The 18,119-nt window shown below is 43.0% G+C and overlaps 1 protein-coding gene across 9 annotated transcripts in view; it reads left to right on the top strand.

Annotated features, from left to right (window-relative positions):
- The window catches only part of LOC120360515 (sphingosine 1-phosphate receptor 1), a 203,912-nt gene extending 186,345 nt beyond the window's left edge, over positions 1–17,567 (top strand). For 5 of the 9 annotated variants that reach the window (XM_074381340.1, XM_074381338.1, XM_074381341.1 and 2 more), the window contains one exon: positions 14,880–16,333. In XM_074381340.1, coding sequence (XP_074237441.1) covers positions 15,045–16,184 — 1,140 coding nt within the window. In that variant the 5' untranslated portion in view covers positions 14,880–15,044 and the 3' untranslated portion in view covers positions 16,185–16,333. Of the gene's footprint in view, positions 1–11,675; positions 13,179–13,759; positions 13,847–14,354; positions 14,520–14,879 lie in introns of those variants that run through there. The other 4 variants (XM_074381337.1, XM_003933246.4, XM_003933245.4 and 1 more) reach the window with 4 other exon arrangements.
- The last annotated feature ends 552 nt before the right edge of the window (positions 17,568–18,119 follow it).

The raw sequence follows: 18,119 nt of genomic DNA, 5'->3' as shown, positions 1-18,119 counted from the left end.
TCCTCAGTATTTAGCAGTTCACATGTAGTGAGAGAGAGAAAACTGCAGCAACTGGCAATGTTTGTCTGAATTGTGGGAACGTAGGCAAAGCACTTCATCTGTTTGTTTATCCCTTGGTTTTTCTCTTCAATTGTCAATGCCTCTTCTGCCACAGAAAAGAGATTTTAAAAATGCAGACAATAGAATATCTAAGAATTAGGATGAACATGGGGACAGAATAACATGTGAAGACAAAATTTAGTAAGCCCGTTGAGTCTAAACAATACTTAAATGATACTTAAAACACTTAAAGGGCTCTGAGGAAACATGTTAAGATTCCTTAAGCACTTGAACAGCATTTGTTTATTTCACGTTTATGAGAGCTGGTTTTGACCCGTTTCTTTCATTCAGTTAAGGCTATCTCCTCAACAATGCTTGATTACACTCATTCTTGTAATCCAGGGGATTGTAAAGAAATTAGGTCAATTTTACTTTGTAAATACTTTCCATTTTAGATGTCTTACTTATTTAATTTAGCCTTCGCCACGTAGTAAGAGCTAATGTGATTTTTCAATGTTGATTTTAACAATTAAATTTTCAGGGACCATAACATTTTTAATTTATGTAAATAAAATTTTCTATTACTTCATCATGCAGAATTTCCTGGCTAATTTTTTTTCAAACTGAGAGGATATAATTAGGATGGTCTGACTTAAAATACATAGAAGGACCTGCAGGGTCCCAGAAAGACTGGATAAGCATCCTTCAGTGCAACTGAAACAATGAGAAAAGGAGAGATAAAACTTCTGGCTACAGGAGAATAAACTATAGACGGAGGCAACAAATGGTGCCTCTGTTATGTGAGATCCAATCAAAAAGCAGAAAGACACTGTGATGTATTATCTAGCTGCTTTCAAATGGTCCACTCCATTGGGCATACTTCAGGATGAGTATGAGAAATATGTATTTATTCATTAATCTCTACGTACCAGGGACTGCACTAAGTACTAATATATTTATAGTATACAGTAATAAAAGAGATAGACAAAATGTCAGCCTTTATGGAACTTACATTCTATTGGGGGGAGGTCAGAGAATAAACAAATAGGTAAGGATTACAGAAGAATGAATACTTGTTGGAGATTCCTCCCTCCCTCTTTTACTACCTTCATGCCTTTCTTATTTTCCTCCTTCCCTCCCTCCCTCCCTCCCTCCGTTCCTACCACATTTTTAATTTGATCTGCTTTCTGAGTGCTGGTGAGAAGCCAGGAGCCTATAATTCGTTATCTGGCTCAGCTATAGATTCACTATGTTACCTCTGACAAGTCACTTTCCATCTTAGGGGATATTCCCTCTAAAACATAATGACAATCCCTACCTACTACTTACCTGAGAGGATGAAATAAATTTAAAGCTATGAACTTGCTTATAGTAATCCCTTTTATTTGCCAACCAAAGTTGTGATTTTAAAATACCTTCATATTTCTTACCAATTAAAAGTGCTTCTTTTTTATGTATGCACAATTCAGTCAATGTATTTATTTATTTATTTATTTATTTATTTATTTTTGAGATAGAATCTCATTCTGTTGTCTAGGCTGGAGTGCAGTGGCATGATCTCAGCTCACTGCAACCTTTGCCACCTGGGTTCAAGCAATTCTGCCTCAGCCTCCTGAGTAGCTGGAATAACAGGCATGTGCCACTATGCCCGGCTACTTTTTATATTTTTAGTAGAGACAGGGTTTCACCATGCTGGTCAGGCTGGTTTCAAACTCCTAATCTCAAGTGATCCGTCCGCCTCGACCTCCCAAAGTTCTGTGACAACAGGTGTGAGCCCTGCACCCGGCCTCAGTCAATCTCTTTAAACACATACACGTGACAGCAATCACTGTTCTTTCCTTCACATGGGCCGGTTTGCCGGATGATGCAGAATGAGATGCTCTCTTTATGCTGATAGTCCCAAGGGGCCTTTAATTATATTAGCAATTAGTATGAAGAATTGGATCATTTCAGAGACTTGTGAGGATGACACAATAAAAGAGAATACAAAAGTAAAAGACACAAAATTTCAGGCCCATAAGATGAGTTTGGAAACTTTAGAAAGAGGGAATCTATAGAAGATAAAGCCTGTTGGAGAATCGGTCTCCAATCTGTTTCCAGAACAGCTAGAGAAGTGGTTCCTTAGAAAAATAATCTATTGAGCAGATTTTCAAAGCTGACAAATTTGATTTATTTTGTATCTATACAAGAGTTTCTTCTGGTATTTGTATTCACCGTGAATTTGTGTGTGTGTGTCTCTGTGTGTGTGTGTGTGTGTGTGTGTGTGTAGTCATTTTTGTTGTCTTCCCTCAGCCTCTATTTTTAAAAGTTCAGTCATGAATACTTAGGTTTCACCAACATGTTAATTTAGACATGTAAATGTAATTCCACAATTGGGCAGAGATTCCTTCCAAAATTTGCCTGAAGACAAGGTGAAGTTGAATGTTAGGGCTGCCCCCTGGTATTCCACTGATTGACAGGTGTGGCTAGCAGGTCAGGGAGCCACAGCCAACTCCAGGCATCTGCCACCCCGTGCTCTGACTGCCTGGAGCTTTTGCCCAACTGGCCAAGCAAGGCTCCATGATAAAACAGAACAGAAGCCCAGCCAGGCCTTTTTATTTCAGGCTCTGCCACTGAAGGAAATCATAAATTGTGGGGAATTGAGGGAAGCAGGGCCCAGGAAGGCAGATAACAGTGTGTTACGGGCAGAAAGGGCTTTAGCAGCCCAGAGAAGGGGAGACTTGCTCTAGGCCACTAAATGATTTCCCAAATAGGCCTCAGGGTGCTTGCCTCAAAGTTCCCCTCACTAGGCCTGCTGCCTCTCAGGACATGGCAGAGTCTTTCTCGGGCCTTTCTGATGCTGTGCCAGGAAGCCCCCAGCTTGTCATGGTACCTCAGCATTCAATGCCACCCACTTGGCAAGGCCAACCCTGGCCACCCAGAGGAATGACTCAGGCAATCATCCTGTTCCAGCTCTCAGCATTTTACTCATTGTCATCTGATATTTTCTTAACACATTTGCTTATTCATTTGTCTTCTTTACAGGAATATAAACTCTGTGGCATCAGGAAACTTATCTGTCTTTTTCATGGCAGCAGGCCCAGTTCCTAGAGGAATGCCTGCTTGTTCACAGTAGGTGCTCAATAAATAATTGTTAATAAATAAATGAGGCTGGGCACAGTGACTCAGGCCTGTAATCCCAGCACTTTGGGAGGCCAAGGCGGGTGGATCACGAGGTCAAGAGACAGAGACCATCCTGGCCAACATGGCGAAACCCCTTCTCTATTAAAAGTACAAAAAAATTAGCTAGGCGAAGTGGTGTGTGCCTGTAGTCCCAGCTACTTGGGAGGCTGAGGCAGGAGAATTGCTTGAACCTGGGAGGCGGAGGTTGCAGTGAGCCAAGGTTGCGCCACTGCACTCCAGCCTGGCGCCTGGTGACAGAGTGAGACTCTGTCTCAAATAAATAAATAAATGTCCAGCTCATCACTAGAATTTCAGAATTGCTTTATCTTAGTTTCTCATTAGTCCTTAATCACCAGTGCTTTGGAACATTACAGCTTTTACCTTTCCCTGGCATATGTGTATTGATCTGCAAACATACATGAGATGTTGTTTAAGGAGCTATTTTTTTGTATGTGAGGAGCCCCTTCCTTCCTAAGACTTGGTTGTTCAGAGTCAACCACCTGTCAATCCTAAATAAATAAATAGAATGAACAGATCTTAAAAAGGTATTTAGAAAGACAACTCTCATGGTGATGTGGCAGATTAGAGCTGAGACGAGTTAGGAGGAAGCTGTTATGAAGAGCGGGTAAGGGCCTACCAAGGATAGTGGGAAGACAATGAGGAAATAAAATCAGAAGGCCCTTCATAGAACAACAGTCTTGGCAGTGAATTTCAAATAGGAGGGGAGAGACAGTGAGCAGTCAGAACAAACCCTGAGTGCTCGAACTTTCCTGTGGAGGTGAATGGTGGTGCCATGAACTGCCATATGCATAAAACAAAGCAGATTGTTTTGAGAAGAAAGAGTGGTGAAAATGACATAGTTGGACATCAGATATTTTGATTTTGAGGTATTTGTGGGACATGCAGATGGAGGTTTCCAATAAATATTTGGACATCGAATTTTGGAGTTTAGTAGAAAGGTAGGACTGAATATGGATAGTTTGGAGTTGTCTGGATATAGGTATATGTGAGAGACTAAGCCCTGGGGGTAGATGAGAAAATCCAGCAACGTGCAAACAAATGGAAAAACTAAAAATGTAGCATTTGTAGAGGAGTAGGTCCAGTTGCAACAAGCTGTGAGACTTCAGACAAATTACTTAGTTTCCTTTGTCCCTGGTTTCTTCATCTGCGAAATGGGTTATTTAGTTAATACCTACCTGAGTTGTTGAGAAGATAAATGTGTTCCTCACAAAGTGCCTATTTAGTACAGTGCCTGGCACATAATCCAGATTACATTTTTATTCCCCAGGAGTAAGGATATTTAAGGTAATGTGGAAAAAGAAGCCAAGTAAGAATACCAGGAAAGAGGGATCTGAGTCAGAAGAGAATGAGACAGAGCAGTGCCACAGAAAACAGAGGGTTTGAACAAGGGGGTGGTCAAGGGTGTCAAGTGGCACAGGGGGTTCCCTTAGAATAAGAAGTCAGTAGGGGTCCTCAGCTGTGATGGTTAGGGAGTCATTTGTGTCCTGAGAAAAGGCAGGGTCAGGAGAGCTGTGTGGATGGGTTGAAAAGAAAATGAAAATGACCCCTGTTCAGAGATGGTGAATTGAACACTTTCACTTCCCTGCACTCTTAAAACCTCATTGATATAATAGTAAAGGGATTTTTTTTTCACAAACAAATAAAGAAAAGGAAAAGACAGATGACAACAACCAAATCTGGGAAACTGAAAAGCAGATAGATGAGTGTTAATTTACTGAGTGCAACTAAGAAAACAGAAAACTAGAGCTGCAATGAAGAAAGCACAGAAGGAAGCTGAGTTGCCCAACAGAACCCAAGGAAGGCCCCCAAATTAGGGGTTGTAGGTACCTCTGAAAGTGGGGTTGAAAATTAAGATGAATACTGAAAGTCTGCTTAAGAAGTGACTATCCTCGCTCCTTCATCCTGTCCCACCAAGAACCACCCCCAACCAAGCAGAGCCAGGACTGTTTTTTCCGTACTGAGGCAGAAGATGAGGTAGAGGGAGTAAACAGAATGACTTTGTGGAAAGCCACAGTAGAAACAGGAGTGTTAAGCTGAAGTCTGTATGCTGAGTGATGAGGTAACCTAGCCCCATTCACACATTCTTCCAGGATGCTGCAATCAGGTTTATATCTTCTGGAAAAGAGAGTGAAATATTTTCCTTTAAATAAATGAATATCCCAAAAGAAAAGACCTGAAAGGTAGTGACAGTCAAGAGTGTCCCAAAGAAACGGTTCAACCAGATCATCTCTCAGCAATGTCTACATTTAACAACACATAGTGCTCCCAGAGTTGTGTGTGTGCATGTGTGTCTGGGTGTGTGTGTGTATGTGCACATATGTGTCTAAAATACTAACAAATGACATCCCAGGATCACCAGTGATGTTAGCTAAGCTGCTGACATGAAAGTTAGAGACTAAAAGAAACAAACAACAGTGAGACAATGAGGCTGAAGAAACCCTAAAACAAAAAAAAGAAAAGGGAAAAAATAACATGTAACACTCAGAAGACAAAAATGAGTTTTTCAAATGAAATATTTGATAGTAGAAGCAAAAATCTCAGGTAACTTATTTATTTATTTATTTATTTATTTATTTATTTATTTATTTGCAGCATCCTAGCACAGAGTAGGGTCTTAGTATTTGCTGAGTGAGAGATAAAGGCTTACAAGGTACGGTGAAGAAAATCACACATAAAGATAGAAAAGTGATGTCTATGATTGATTCAGGAGTTTTATCATCAAAATAATATAAATTTTTAGTAAAAGAATAAAGAAAATCGAGGAGAAATTAACAAATAATTTGGAGATTTTGATTAATTTAAATAATTCATCTTAACTGAAGGAAGTTTCTAAGTTGAATCATCCACTGGCTGCCTCAGAAAATGTAAGGAAAAAGAGTCAAGGAGCCTGCCAGGGCAGATCACTGTGAACTTCCAGAAAACTCAAGACAAAGAGAGGATCTTAAAAGCATAGATGGAGGTGGGAAGTGGAGTGATAAACTGTCCTATCTACTGTGGCTGTGTAACAACAAATTGCTCTAAAACTTAGCAGCTTAAAAACTTAACATACACATTATCTCTCACGGTTCTTGAGACACAAGAATCCAGAGTGGCTCAACTGGGTTGTTCTGTCTCAGGGTCTCAAGAGGTTTTAGTCTGTGGCTCGGGCTTGAACGTTTCAAAGGCTTCCCTCACATATCTGGGAAGAACTGACCAGCTGGGGCTGAGATAGCTGAGGTACCTTTTGCATTTCTCTGTCTCTCTGTCTCTCTGTCTCTCTGTCTCTCTGTCTCTCTCTCTCTCTCTCTCTCTCTCTCTCTTTCTCTCTCTCTCTCTCTCCCTCTCCTCCTTTGATATGGTATCATTGTTATGGTTTATCATTGTTATGGTTTGAACGTATGTGTTCATCCAAAGTTCATATGTTGCATATTGGAATTGAAACCCCAAGCTGATGGCATGAAGAGGGGAGGTCTTTGGGAGGTGATTGAGGATGGAGTCCTCATAAAGGGATTAGCACCCTTATAAAAGATGCCCCAGAGAACTGCCTGGCCTTTTCATTGCTTCTGTCATGTGAGGACACAGTGTTCTCCCCTTCCACCATGTGAAGACTTAGCCATAAGGTACCATCTTGTAAGTACACTTAGATTGAGATACCCATCTTGGAAGCAGAGGGCAGCCTTCACCAGACGCAATCTGCCAACACTTTGATCTTGGATTTCTCAGTCTCCAGAACTGTAATCAATACATTTCTTCTGTTTATAAATACCCAGTCTGAGATATTTTATTGTAGTGGCAGGAATAGACTAAGACAATCATGACGAGCTCACAAGGTGCTCACATGCACAGACATGAGAGTGAGGGGGCAGCTGTGGGGAGAGAGAGAGAGAGAGAGAGAGAGAGAGAGAGAGAGAGAGAGAGATCATATAAGCCTTTTTTTTTTTTAATCTAGCCTTGGAAGCCAGGTAGCATCATTAATAATCATTAACATCTCACTCTGGTTACAAAGGTCTACCAGGTTCAAATAGAGGCAACATAGATTCCAGCTTTGAAGGAGGAATATGAATGTTATCTTGTAAGAAGAGCATGTAGAAAAGGGACAGAAAAAAGCAATTAAAACAGCCTGCACAGGAAGAATAAAGAGTCAGAATGGAATCAAAGTTCTTAACAGCAACACTGGATGCCGGAAGACAATGGAAAATGCCTTTTAAATCCTCAAGAGAAATAACTTCTAACCTAAAATTCTATATTCAGTTAAACTATGAATAAAGAGCAAAGGCAGAATAAATACATTTTTTTACATTTAACTTCTCAGGTAATTTATTTTCCATATTATATTAACTAGGAAATTTACGGAAGCTGTGCTCCATCCGTAGAAAGGCTTAAACAAAGAATGAAGGAGATCCAGGAAATGAAACCCCAACCAGGAGACAGGTGAAAGCAACCCCCAGGATGGAAATTGTGCAGCAGCTGGGACTGGAGAGGAAGACAGAAAATCCAGGAGAGATGTGTCCCTGAATTTGTTGTATTTTCTCATGTGTTTGAATGCTCCAAGAAGCTGTGGATGAATTGTAATAAGTACATGGAAAACTGAGCAAAGAAAAAAATACCAAAAAATACACATGAAAGTAAATACATCATAGTACACACATGGCCAAACTGTAAATAAAATCTGCAGAGTCAGAAGAATATATAAATTGATATTTAACCTATATTTAAAGAGTGGGAAATTATTTGTGTTGGGAGGAAGGGTCAGAAGTATGAGTGAAAAGAGAGCTATTAGCTGAAGGATTGAAAGCACCAAAAGGAATATCAAATAGAAGGAAATTTAAAAATAAGCCTAGATAGTCTACAATCTGAAGAGTAGGATTTCCAAAAAGGGAAAACAGAGAAGAAATCAGAGAAGATGAAGTTACTAAAGAAATAATTTCAGATACTTTTCAGAACTGCAAATGACTTAGAAAATCAAGGCATATCATCATGTCACTCTGGAACACTGAAGAGACAGAGAGATTTCTAAAAACATCCAGAGACAAAAAATGGTCAGATGTGAAATTCTGAAATCAGAATAGCTTTATACTCTTTATCAGTGGCCCTAGAAATTAAAAGACAAGAGAGTAGTGCCTTCAAAATTCTCAGGGGAAATGACTTAAAACTTTTAACTTGATAGCCAGTCAAAATATTATTCAAGTATAGAACAGAATATTTAAAATGTCAGACATGCTAGAATTCAGAAAGTTTATAACATAAGCATCCTTCTTCAAGTTAATTAATACTCCTTTAACATGGCAGAAAATCTATATTGTTATAAGACTGATAATGAAGAGAGAGAAATATAAAACACGATATTTTGAGTTTTGCAAGTTGCCACCGGAAGAAAATCAGCAAGACTTCACATTAGAAATACTGGAGATCCAGGGACTCTCTGAGGACTAATGCTCCTCTCTGCAAATTTTGTACTGTTTTATCTTTTTAAAATGATGTGCACATATTATTTTGACTTTAAAATTTCATTGGAAAATTTAAAAGCAAATTGAATAAAAAGATGGAAAGTGGGTTGATGAAAGCAACGAATACAAAGATAGTTAAAGATGGAGGTGGTGGGTGGGTGAAGCATTTTCTATGTAGTGTAGGGAATTCTCACAGGTATGTAGCTTCTTAGTCCTCACAATGACTGAAAGAGGCAAATATCATTATGTCATTTTAGAGATGAGGAAACTGAGGTTCAAGGAAGTTAAAAGAACTTGCCTAAAGTCACACAGCTGAGAACTGCCAATATCAAAGCTGAACCTAAGTGTCTGTTCCAAGGCTCATTCATGTTTCACTAGTGTTGAATGTTGGCAGACAAGAGGAGAAAAAGATACTGGGACCTAGGATAAAGGGAAGAGTTTTTGGCAGAGAAAACACATAAACATTCATGTAAGTTGAAAGTAAAGAGTCCTCAGAAGCTAAGAATTGAAAGTACGAGAGAGAATTGGAATGCTTGAGCCAAGTCTCAGAAAGTTTGGAGGAAGCAGCATGGCGACATGGGCAAGAGTTTGCCTTGGAAAGGGGCAAAGTTGCTTCTACTTCTGAAACAGATGGGAAGGAGATAAGGGTGAGTGAAGTTGCTATTAAGCAGGAGCTTGGAGAGGAGGGAAATTGAGATGGTCATACTGTTTCTTCCATGACATAAGAGGCTGGTTATTCTCCTATGAGTAGACAAGTAAGGGAAAGCCTGGATCTTTATCAGTGATTGGGTTGAGGAAGGGCAGAAGGGAGAAAAAAAGAGCTGGAAAGCGACTGGAACAATTAGGAAAGAGAGTAACGCTCAAGGCTTATAATCCCAGCACTTTGAGAGGCCAAGGTGGAAGGAGCACTTGAGTGCAGGAGTTTGAGATCAGCCTGGGCTACAAAGTGAGACTGCTGTCTATACAAAAAATAAAAATAATTATTATTTGGACGTGGTGACTGCGAGAGATCAAGGCTGCGGTGAGCTATGATTTCACCACTGCACTCTAGCCTGGATGACAAGAGAAGAGCCCGATCCTGTCTGAATTGAAAAGAAGGAAAAAAAAGGAAAGAGAGCAGGGTTGTCATATTGACAAATATAAAATGTAGCTCACAGCCGAGTGCAGTGGCTCACACCTGTAATTCCAGCACTTTGGGAGGTCAAGGCAGGTGGCTCACCTGAGGTTAGGAGTTCGAGACCAGCCTTGCCAACATGGTGAAACCCTGTCTCTACTAAAAATACAAAATTGCAAAATTAGCCAGGTGCATGCCTGTAATCCCAGCTACTTGGGAGGCTAAGGCAGGAGAATCACTTGAACCCAGGGGGCTGAGACTGTGGTGAGCTGAGATCGCCCCATTGCACTCCAGCCTGGGGAATAGAGTGAAACTCCATCTCAAAAAAAAAAAAAAAAAAAAAAAAAAAAAAAAAAAACTCATCCTGTTACATTTGAATGGCAGATTAATGACAAATTTTGGTTTAGTGTATGCTCCAAAGATTGTGTGGTATTTTATCTGGAAACTCTTAAAGGGTTTTTTACACTAAAGCATGCGTAAAGAACCACACAGCCACTTTGGAATCAGAAATTGGAAATTAAGCAAACTTAAGGTAAGAACACTGGGCTTGGCTTCTAGGCAGCAGCAGAGAGGGAACTGTACTAGCAGTCAGGAGATACCTTGAGACTGCAATTCTTAGCGCCTCTCTGGAGAGCAACGGAAAGAGACTTACATGGGAACTAGAGACTTGGAATTGGCCAGGATGCCGTTGCTGGAAACAGTTTTGCCTACTTCCCAATTTTACCTGAGTAGATCATCTGCAAGTTACATCTCGTAGGTGTGTACTAAAGATGAATATTATTAAATAACAATCTGCAAAGTATTTGGACTCTGTAAAACACTGTATCAATACTGAATGTTAAAAACTAGTGTTCTTCACAAGAAAATGACTGATATCCCCAAGGAAATTCTTGGACCTGTTTAAGGTTTATCGTAGTGGTCTGGAGTAGTGGTTAAGAGCCTGTAGCCTGTCCCACATTAATCAAGCTGCTTAATATGTCTGGGAGTCAGTTTCTTTGTTTGTAAAATTAGAATATAGTACATAACTTGTAGCATTAAATGAATTAATAGGCATAACACTATGTGCAAATATTAAAAGTACAATCTTACATTAGATATCATAGACAATGAGAGGTTTTGGACAACATGTATTCATATACATATGTATACACTTTGTATGCATATGTACAAAATGAGTAGTTTTAAAAGGACATTCATTAGCATACTTTTATATGCATTTTGTAGACATGTACAGTCAGGAATGCATGCAAATGTAAAACTTTACATCTAGAAGTCTGTTTCCCTCTAGGAACATGTATTTCAATACCTTAACTGTTTATTGACTGACGGTGTTTGAGCCACAAGACAAGGCATTTGCAATATTTAGGTTTTGGAACCCAGCTCTGCCACTCACTAGCTGGGAAATCTACCTAGTTGATAGATTTCTTCCTAGTTGAAGTCATCCTAGTTGTCTGAGTGACACTTCTTGCAACATTAAAATGGCCAGCAATGCTTGCTTACTTCACAGAGCAGTAAGGTTAAACTAATCTAGCACATGCATGATACAGACCACGTGTGAAATTTCACTTTGATTCCTTTGGCTTTAAAGAATGCATAAGTTAATGTGGATGGGGGCGGGTGAAGAGGGGATGCCAAGTCCCCTGTTTTGTTGTGCTGGGTAGACACAATGTATCTCTTCCCCTTTAAGTGAAATAAGTTCTCAAATCCAACTAGGATCTATTCTGGAGTCTTCGAGGACCGTTATCTTGGTTTCCACATTGTGCGCACTGTCCTGTTGTTCAAGTCGTGGCTATGCATTGGGGGCGTCACCGTTGATGAGGGCTTTAATGCAGCTGTGAATTAACTGTCGCTTTTTTTTTTTTTTTTTTTTTTTTTTTTCGCAAACAGAAAATCCCAGAAGCCAGGGGTCTGTTGTTTATTCATTCTGCCTCCTTCTGAGTCATTCAGGTACCGGGTGTGTCTGCCAATTGAAACTGCAGAGCGGAGGAAGTTTTTTGAGTTCACATCTGCCGGGATGGGAAGGCAGTGCGACCAGGGACTGGGTGGAAACGTTTACAACGGTGGGGCAAGGGCAGAAGAGTCCTGAGCTTGTCACGCAGGCAGATCTTACCAAGGCCGCTTCTCAGCCTCACGTTAAGTAGCAGCTAAGCAAAAGAAAAGGGTGGGTCGGTGGGCAAGGTGCTAGTCATGAGAATTGAGGCCTCTGAGTTGACTTCCAAGTAGAATATGAGAGAAGGGTGCCGGCCCCTGCTGGGCAGCTGCAGTCGCTCGGCAGCGCCTGGCCGATAATCTCCACCTTTGGAAATTCCGGAGCTGCCCTGGCTTTTTTAATCTCTCAGGACTCGGCAGTAGCCCACCTCCTCCAAGACCTCTCCATTGGCCAGAATCTGGGACACACAGCCTGACTTTGTGCTCAGCTGAGTGAGGGAAACCCCTCGCCCAACACCCAAATCGGCCCTGGTTCATTTCTCTGCGCACTCCGGGAAAGCCACTTTCTGCCCCCCAAGACCGCAGTTTCGAGGAGCACCAGGATCTGGGGGTGACTGGGGCAGTACAGCAACTTCCCGGTCCATTCTCCCTCCCGGCTGCTCGTCTCCTCCATGCCTCTCGCAGCCCCTTCCCAGCCTCTCCTCCCCAGAGCGCCGCCGAGACTCGCTGGGCCACGGCTCTGGTTTTCCGCTGCCCGCGCGAAAGTGGCCCCGGGGAGCTCCCGGCCACCAGCTCGGCACACCGATCCTCCTGGGGCTGCGGGGGGTGTGGGACCAGGGCGGTGCGCTACGAGATGCCGGGCAGTCCTCTGTCCGCTCAGACTTTTCGGGAGAAAAGTTTCCCAAGTCTCTGTACCTCCGATTTTGTTTTCCAAGGGCTCAGGAGAATCCACCGCCCGGAATCAGCGTGTATCTGGGCGAGGGCAGTGATTTATACATTAGAATCCAGGGGTGATCAAGCTCCGCCCTCTCTCTCTCTCTCTCTCTCTCTCTCTCTCTCTCTCTTAAAATTATTTCATTTGTTGTTTGGGGAGGAGGGATTCTTCTCTTTTTTTGCCTCTGCCCCAGATCTTTCCTGGACAGTGCGTCTCAGCGGCTCAGATACGGGGGCCCCCAGCTGGCAAGTGGGCGTGGGGGGTTAAGGCATTAACCCCTCCCAGCCTCTTCCTGAAGCAGCCACCCAGCCTTGGCGCGGCGCTGGACGACTTCGCCTAGCAGGCAGGGCGCTGGGCGACTTCGCCTAGCAGGCAGGGAATTGGCGGCGGCGAGCGGGACTGGCCATTGGAGTGCTCCGCTGCGGAGGGAGGAGACCCCGACTCGAGTAAGTTTGCGAGAGCACAACGCAGTCAGTCCGGGCAGCAGCAAGATGCAGAGCGAGCCGCGCCGATCCGGGGCTCTCCGAACGCAACTTCGCCCTGCTTGAGCGAGGTAGGGGGCGGCGAGAGGCGCGGGACGCGGGCGCCGGGAGCCCAGCTGCGGGAGGGCTTAGGTGTAGAAACGAAATTTTAAGCCGAACGAGGCAAACAAAAACTTTGAAAACATGCATCTCTGGACGCTGAAAATGTGCCGCTATGGGCTACTAAGGAGCCCAACTCGATCGGATTGTTCTTGGGCACGGGTGATTTATGGAGTTTGGAAAAAGGGTTAATTCCCAACTGTGGAACCTACGGGGGTAGGGGCAGTGAAAGCTGCAGTTGGTCGGAGGAGTAGAAGGGAAGGAGCTAAATTTTGGAAATCCTATAGACAAAGAATATGGTGGGTGATGTGGGGCGTGGGTAATAGCTTAAACTTGCACTGCCCTGGAGCAGGGTGTAAAATTAGTTGGGGGAAATGCGGAGTTTCTTGGTGTGAGCAGCCTCTGCTGTTCGCGGAGTTGCTGGGTTGGCTGTCATCTCTATTACCTCATCTTATTGCACTGCTGCGTTACCTTGAAACATTCAAGCAACTTAGAAGTAGACTTCTGCTGACCAACGTCGTCTTAGAAAGTTAGTTTCTTTGTAACTTTCTAGTCCTAGGAGAGGAGGCAACGTGTTGGGGGACTGGAGTAAATAAAACGGCCCACGCAAATTTAACAATGCACCAGGGAGCAGTTTAATGTGAGTTTCTGAAGAGTAGTTTTGCACTCGAAATTAGAAATGTGGTAGCATGTATTGTTGCTGTCATGAGTAGTACGCTTTCTTTCTTTTGTGTGTGTTTTGGCTAAACTAAACAGAGAAAAATATTTATGTAATCAACTAATGTACGAAACTTCTGGGATTTGCTGCGATCTCTCATGAATGGTTTTAACTGAATACCTTTAAATTTACTTGCCCTAGCATGGGGGCGGGGGAGGCGGGGAGAAGAAGAAGCAGAAGAAGAAAGAAAAGGCTGTCGCTTCACGGAGGCGCTAAGCTTTCCTGTTTACTGCAAGGCGGGGCGGGCCTGGCTGCCCACACCTCACTGCGCCCTCGGACCCCAAGCACACCTGCTCCTAGAGAGTTATTAATAGAGCCCCCGAATGACTTACGCTTTCAAATGATTTTCCTGCAAATCTAACTTCTTGCATGGCAATTAGGAGGTGGTGCTTGTCTCTTTGAACTTGGGGGTTGGGGGTGGGCATGGGGGACAGAGGTGTGTGTCTCCGCCCTCAGACTGGCAGTTGAGTCTTTTCCGAGGAGAGACGTGGGCTGGTATTGAGAGTGCAGCTGAGCTGGTGACTGCTTCAGAGAATCTCGTGGCTGGAAATCCGAGTGTGGGGTGGTGAGAGGGCAGGAGTGGAGTTAAAATGGGGTGTGTTCCTCTAGGTTTTCCATTTCCCCACTCCCTGTTTTCCTTTTCTTTCTTTTTTTCCTTTATTTTTTATTTTTATTTTTTGTTCACCCACAGACAACATATAATTCCCATTTCCCTTTGAGTGTGGCCATAGACTTTCGCCGTCTCTTTCTCTTCCCTCTCTTCCTTTTTTGCCAAAAAAAAAAAAAAAAAGGAAGAAAAAAGATAATTTGATTTTTAAAAAAAAATCCCTCTCCCTGACCCAAGTTTCTTTAAAACAAATCAACAGTAACACAATTGGAGCAGTGCCTTAGCCAGAATGAATTATGCCAGTATGCTGTGGCTCTTTCTCTGACTCTGTCCTCTGACTTGTTTAAGGCTGCGGTTTCCGAGGCCCTCTCCAGCCAAGGAAAAGCTATACAAAAAGCCTGGATCACTCATCAAACCACCCCTGCAGCGACTGAAGAAGGTTCTCTCACCTCGCCCTCTAGCGTTCGTCTGGAGTAGCGCCACCTCGGCTTCCTGGGGACACAGGGTGGCACCATGGGGTCCACCAGCGTCCCGCAGGTCAAGGCCGTCCTCCAGGTCTCTGACTACGTCAACTACGATATCATCGTCCTGCATTACAACTACACGGGAAAGCTGAATACCAGCGCGGACAAGGACATTAAAATGACCTCGGTGGTGTTCATTCTCATCTGCTGCTTTATCATCCTAGAGAACATCTTCGTCTTGCTGACCATTTGGAAAACCAAGAAATTCCACCGTCCCATGTACTATTTCATTGGCAATCTGGCCCTCTCAGACCTGTTGGCAGGCGTGGCCTACATAGCTAACCTGCTCTTGTCTGGGGCCACCACCTACAAGCTCACCCCTGCCCAGTGGTTTCTGCGGGAAGGGAGTATGTTTGTGGCCCTGTCTGCCTCTGTGTTCAGTCTCCTTGCCATCGCCATCGAGCGCTATATTACGATGCTGAAGATGAAACTCCACAACGGGAGCAATAATTTCCGCCTCTTCCTGCTGATCAGCGCCTGCTGGGTCATCTCCCTCATTCTGGGCGGCCTGCCCATCATGGGCTGGAACTGCATCAGCATGCTGCCCAGCTGCTCCACAGTGCTGCCGCTCTACCACAAGCACTATATCCTCTTCTGCACCACGGTCTTCACTCTGCTCCTGCTCTCCATCGTCATTCTGTACTGCAGGATCTACTCCTTGGTCAGGACTCGGAGCCGCCGCCTGACCTTCCGCAAGAACATTTCCAAGGCCAGCCGCAGCTCCGAGAAGTCGCTGGCGCTGCTCAAGACGGTGATCATCGTCCTGAGCGTCTTCATCGCCTGCTGGGCACCGCTCTTCATCCTGCTCCTGCTGGATGTGGGCTGCAAGGTGAAGACCTGCGACATCCTCTTCAGAGCGGAGTACTTCCTGGTGTTAGCTGTGCTCAACTCCGGCAGCAACCCCATCATTTACACTCTGACCAACAAGGAGATGCGCCGGGCCTTCACCCGGATCATGTCCTGCTGCAAGTGCCCGAGCGGAGACTCTGCTGGCAAAATCAAGCGGCCCATCATCGCCGGCATGGAATTCAGCCGCAGCAAATCGGACAACTCCTCCCACCCCCAGAAGGACGATGGGGACAACCCAGAGACCATTATGTCTTCTGGAAACGTCAACTCTTCTTCCTAGAACTGGAGGCTGCCCACCCACCGGAAGCGCTCTTTGCTTGGTCGCTCGCCACCCGTGTTTGGAAGGAAAATCTCTGGGCTTCGACTGCGGCCAGGGAGGAGCCGCTGCAAGCCAGAGGGAGGAAGGGGCAAAATACGAACAGCCTGGTGGTGCTGGGTGTTGGTGGGTAGAGTTAGTTCCTGTGAACAATGCACTGGGAAGGGTGGAGATCAGGTCCCGGCCTGGAATATATTTCCTCCCCCCGTGGAGCTTTGATTTTGCACTGAGCCAAAGGTCTAGCATTGTCAAGCTCCTAAAGGGTTCATCTGGCCCCTCCTCAAAGACTAATGTCTCCATGTGAAAGCGTCTCTTTGTCTGGAGCTTTGAGGAGATGTTTTCTTTCACTTCAGTTTCAATCCCAAGTTGAGTGTGTGCACTTCTGCTTCTTTAGGGATGCCCCGCGCAGCCCACATCACACCCTCCCTTCCCCTCATACCCCTCCTCAAAGTTCTGTTACTTTATACTTTAACTACCTGACAGTTACCAGAGCTGGGGGCATGGAGTGATCGGTCATGTATAGCAAGTAGGCTGTGTTGAGTACGTAGGCTGTGGGAAGACGAAGATGGTTTGGACATGTAAAACAATGTCCTTCGCTGAGGCCAAAGTTTCCATGTAAGCGGGATCCGTTTTTTGGAATTTGGTTGAAGTCACTTTGATTTCTTTAAAAAACATCTTTTCAATGAAATGTGTTACCGTTTCATAGCCATCGCAGCAGAAATCTGCATAAGGAAGTCCACTTTATCTAAATGATATTAGCCAGGATCCTTAGTGTCCCAGGGGAAACGGACAAGCAAAACAAGGTGAAAACTGATGGGATTAACTTTCACAAACCAAGGGAGAGTTATTAGCAAATGAGTCTAACGAATATGACATCTGTCTTTGGCACTTTTGTTGATGTTTATTTCTGAATGTTGTGTGATTCATTTCAAGCAACAGCATGGTTGTATTTTGCTGTGTTAAAAGTACTTTTATGATTTTTGAATGTATTTGTTTCAGAAGAGGTCATTTTATTGGATTTTTCTAACCTGTGTTAACACCATTGAATGTGTATTTCTTAAGAAAATACCACTCTCTTGTGCCCTTAAAAGCATTACTTTAACTGGTAGGGAACTCCAGAAACTTTTCAGTTCAGCTATTCATTAGATAGTAATTGAAGATATGTATAAACATTACAAAGAATAAAAATATATTACTGTCTCTTTAGTATGATTTTCAGTGCAATTAAACCAAGAGATGTCTTTTTTAAAAACAAAATAGTATTTAATAGGTTTCTGACTTTTGTGGATCATTTTGCACATAGCTTTATCAACTTTTAAACATTAATAAACTGATTTTTTTTAAAGATCCCTTTGTGAAGAGCATTCTTGAAAATAATTATTGAGTCACTCTATTGGATTGTGTAGTTATTTGGAATCAAAGTTAAGGACAGATTTCTGTTATTCTTTAAAGGATTATTACCTTAACTAGGGTGCGAAAAAAAATGTGGTTTGTTTAGAAACCACTCTATCTTTTTCAGGAAGAGAAACTTCAATAAGTTAACACTGAAGAGTAGTAAAGAATGAGATAAAAACCACCATCTTTCTGAATACCACATTGACTAGTAAGTAGAATTGTTTGAGTTTTAAATAGTATTTAAGCCAAATAAATTAAGTACAATACTTCTGTCATCAAATATGGGTTTTTTAAGAAATTACACACAAAAGTGTGGTTGTAAATCTAAATTATGAGACTAAATCATCATTCAAACCAATCAAAAAAGCATATATTCTTGGCTTTCACCAACGTGCTAGGGAAGTAGGGATATGGATATGGATATTAAATCATTTTTTTTTCAGGACACTGTCTTGACTTCTCCCAGCCTATCTTCTGAACCATATAGAAGTATACAGTATCAGT

The sequence above is a fragment of the Saimiri boliviensis genome, chromosome 11 (assembly GCF_048565385.1).
Source record: "Saimiri boliviensis isolate mSaiBol1 chromosome 11, mSaiBol1.pri, whole genome shotgun sequence".
Classification (NCBI taxonomy): Eukaryota; Metazoa; Chordata; class Mammalia; order Primates; family Cebidae; genus Saimiri; species Saimiri boliviensis.
Note: the sequence above shows the minus strand (reverse complement) of the source record. Positions and strands in the feature narration are given on the sequence as shown.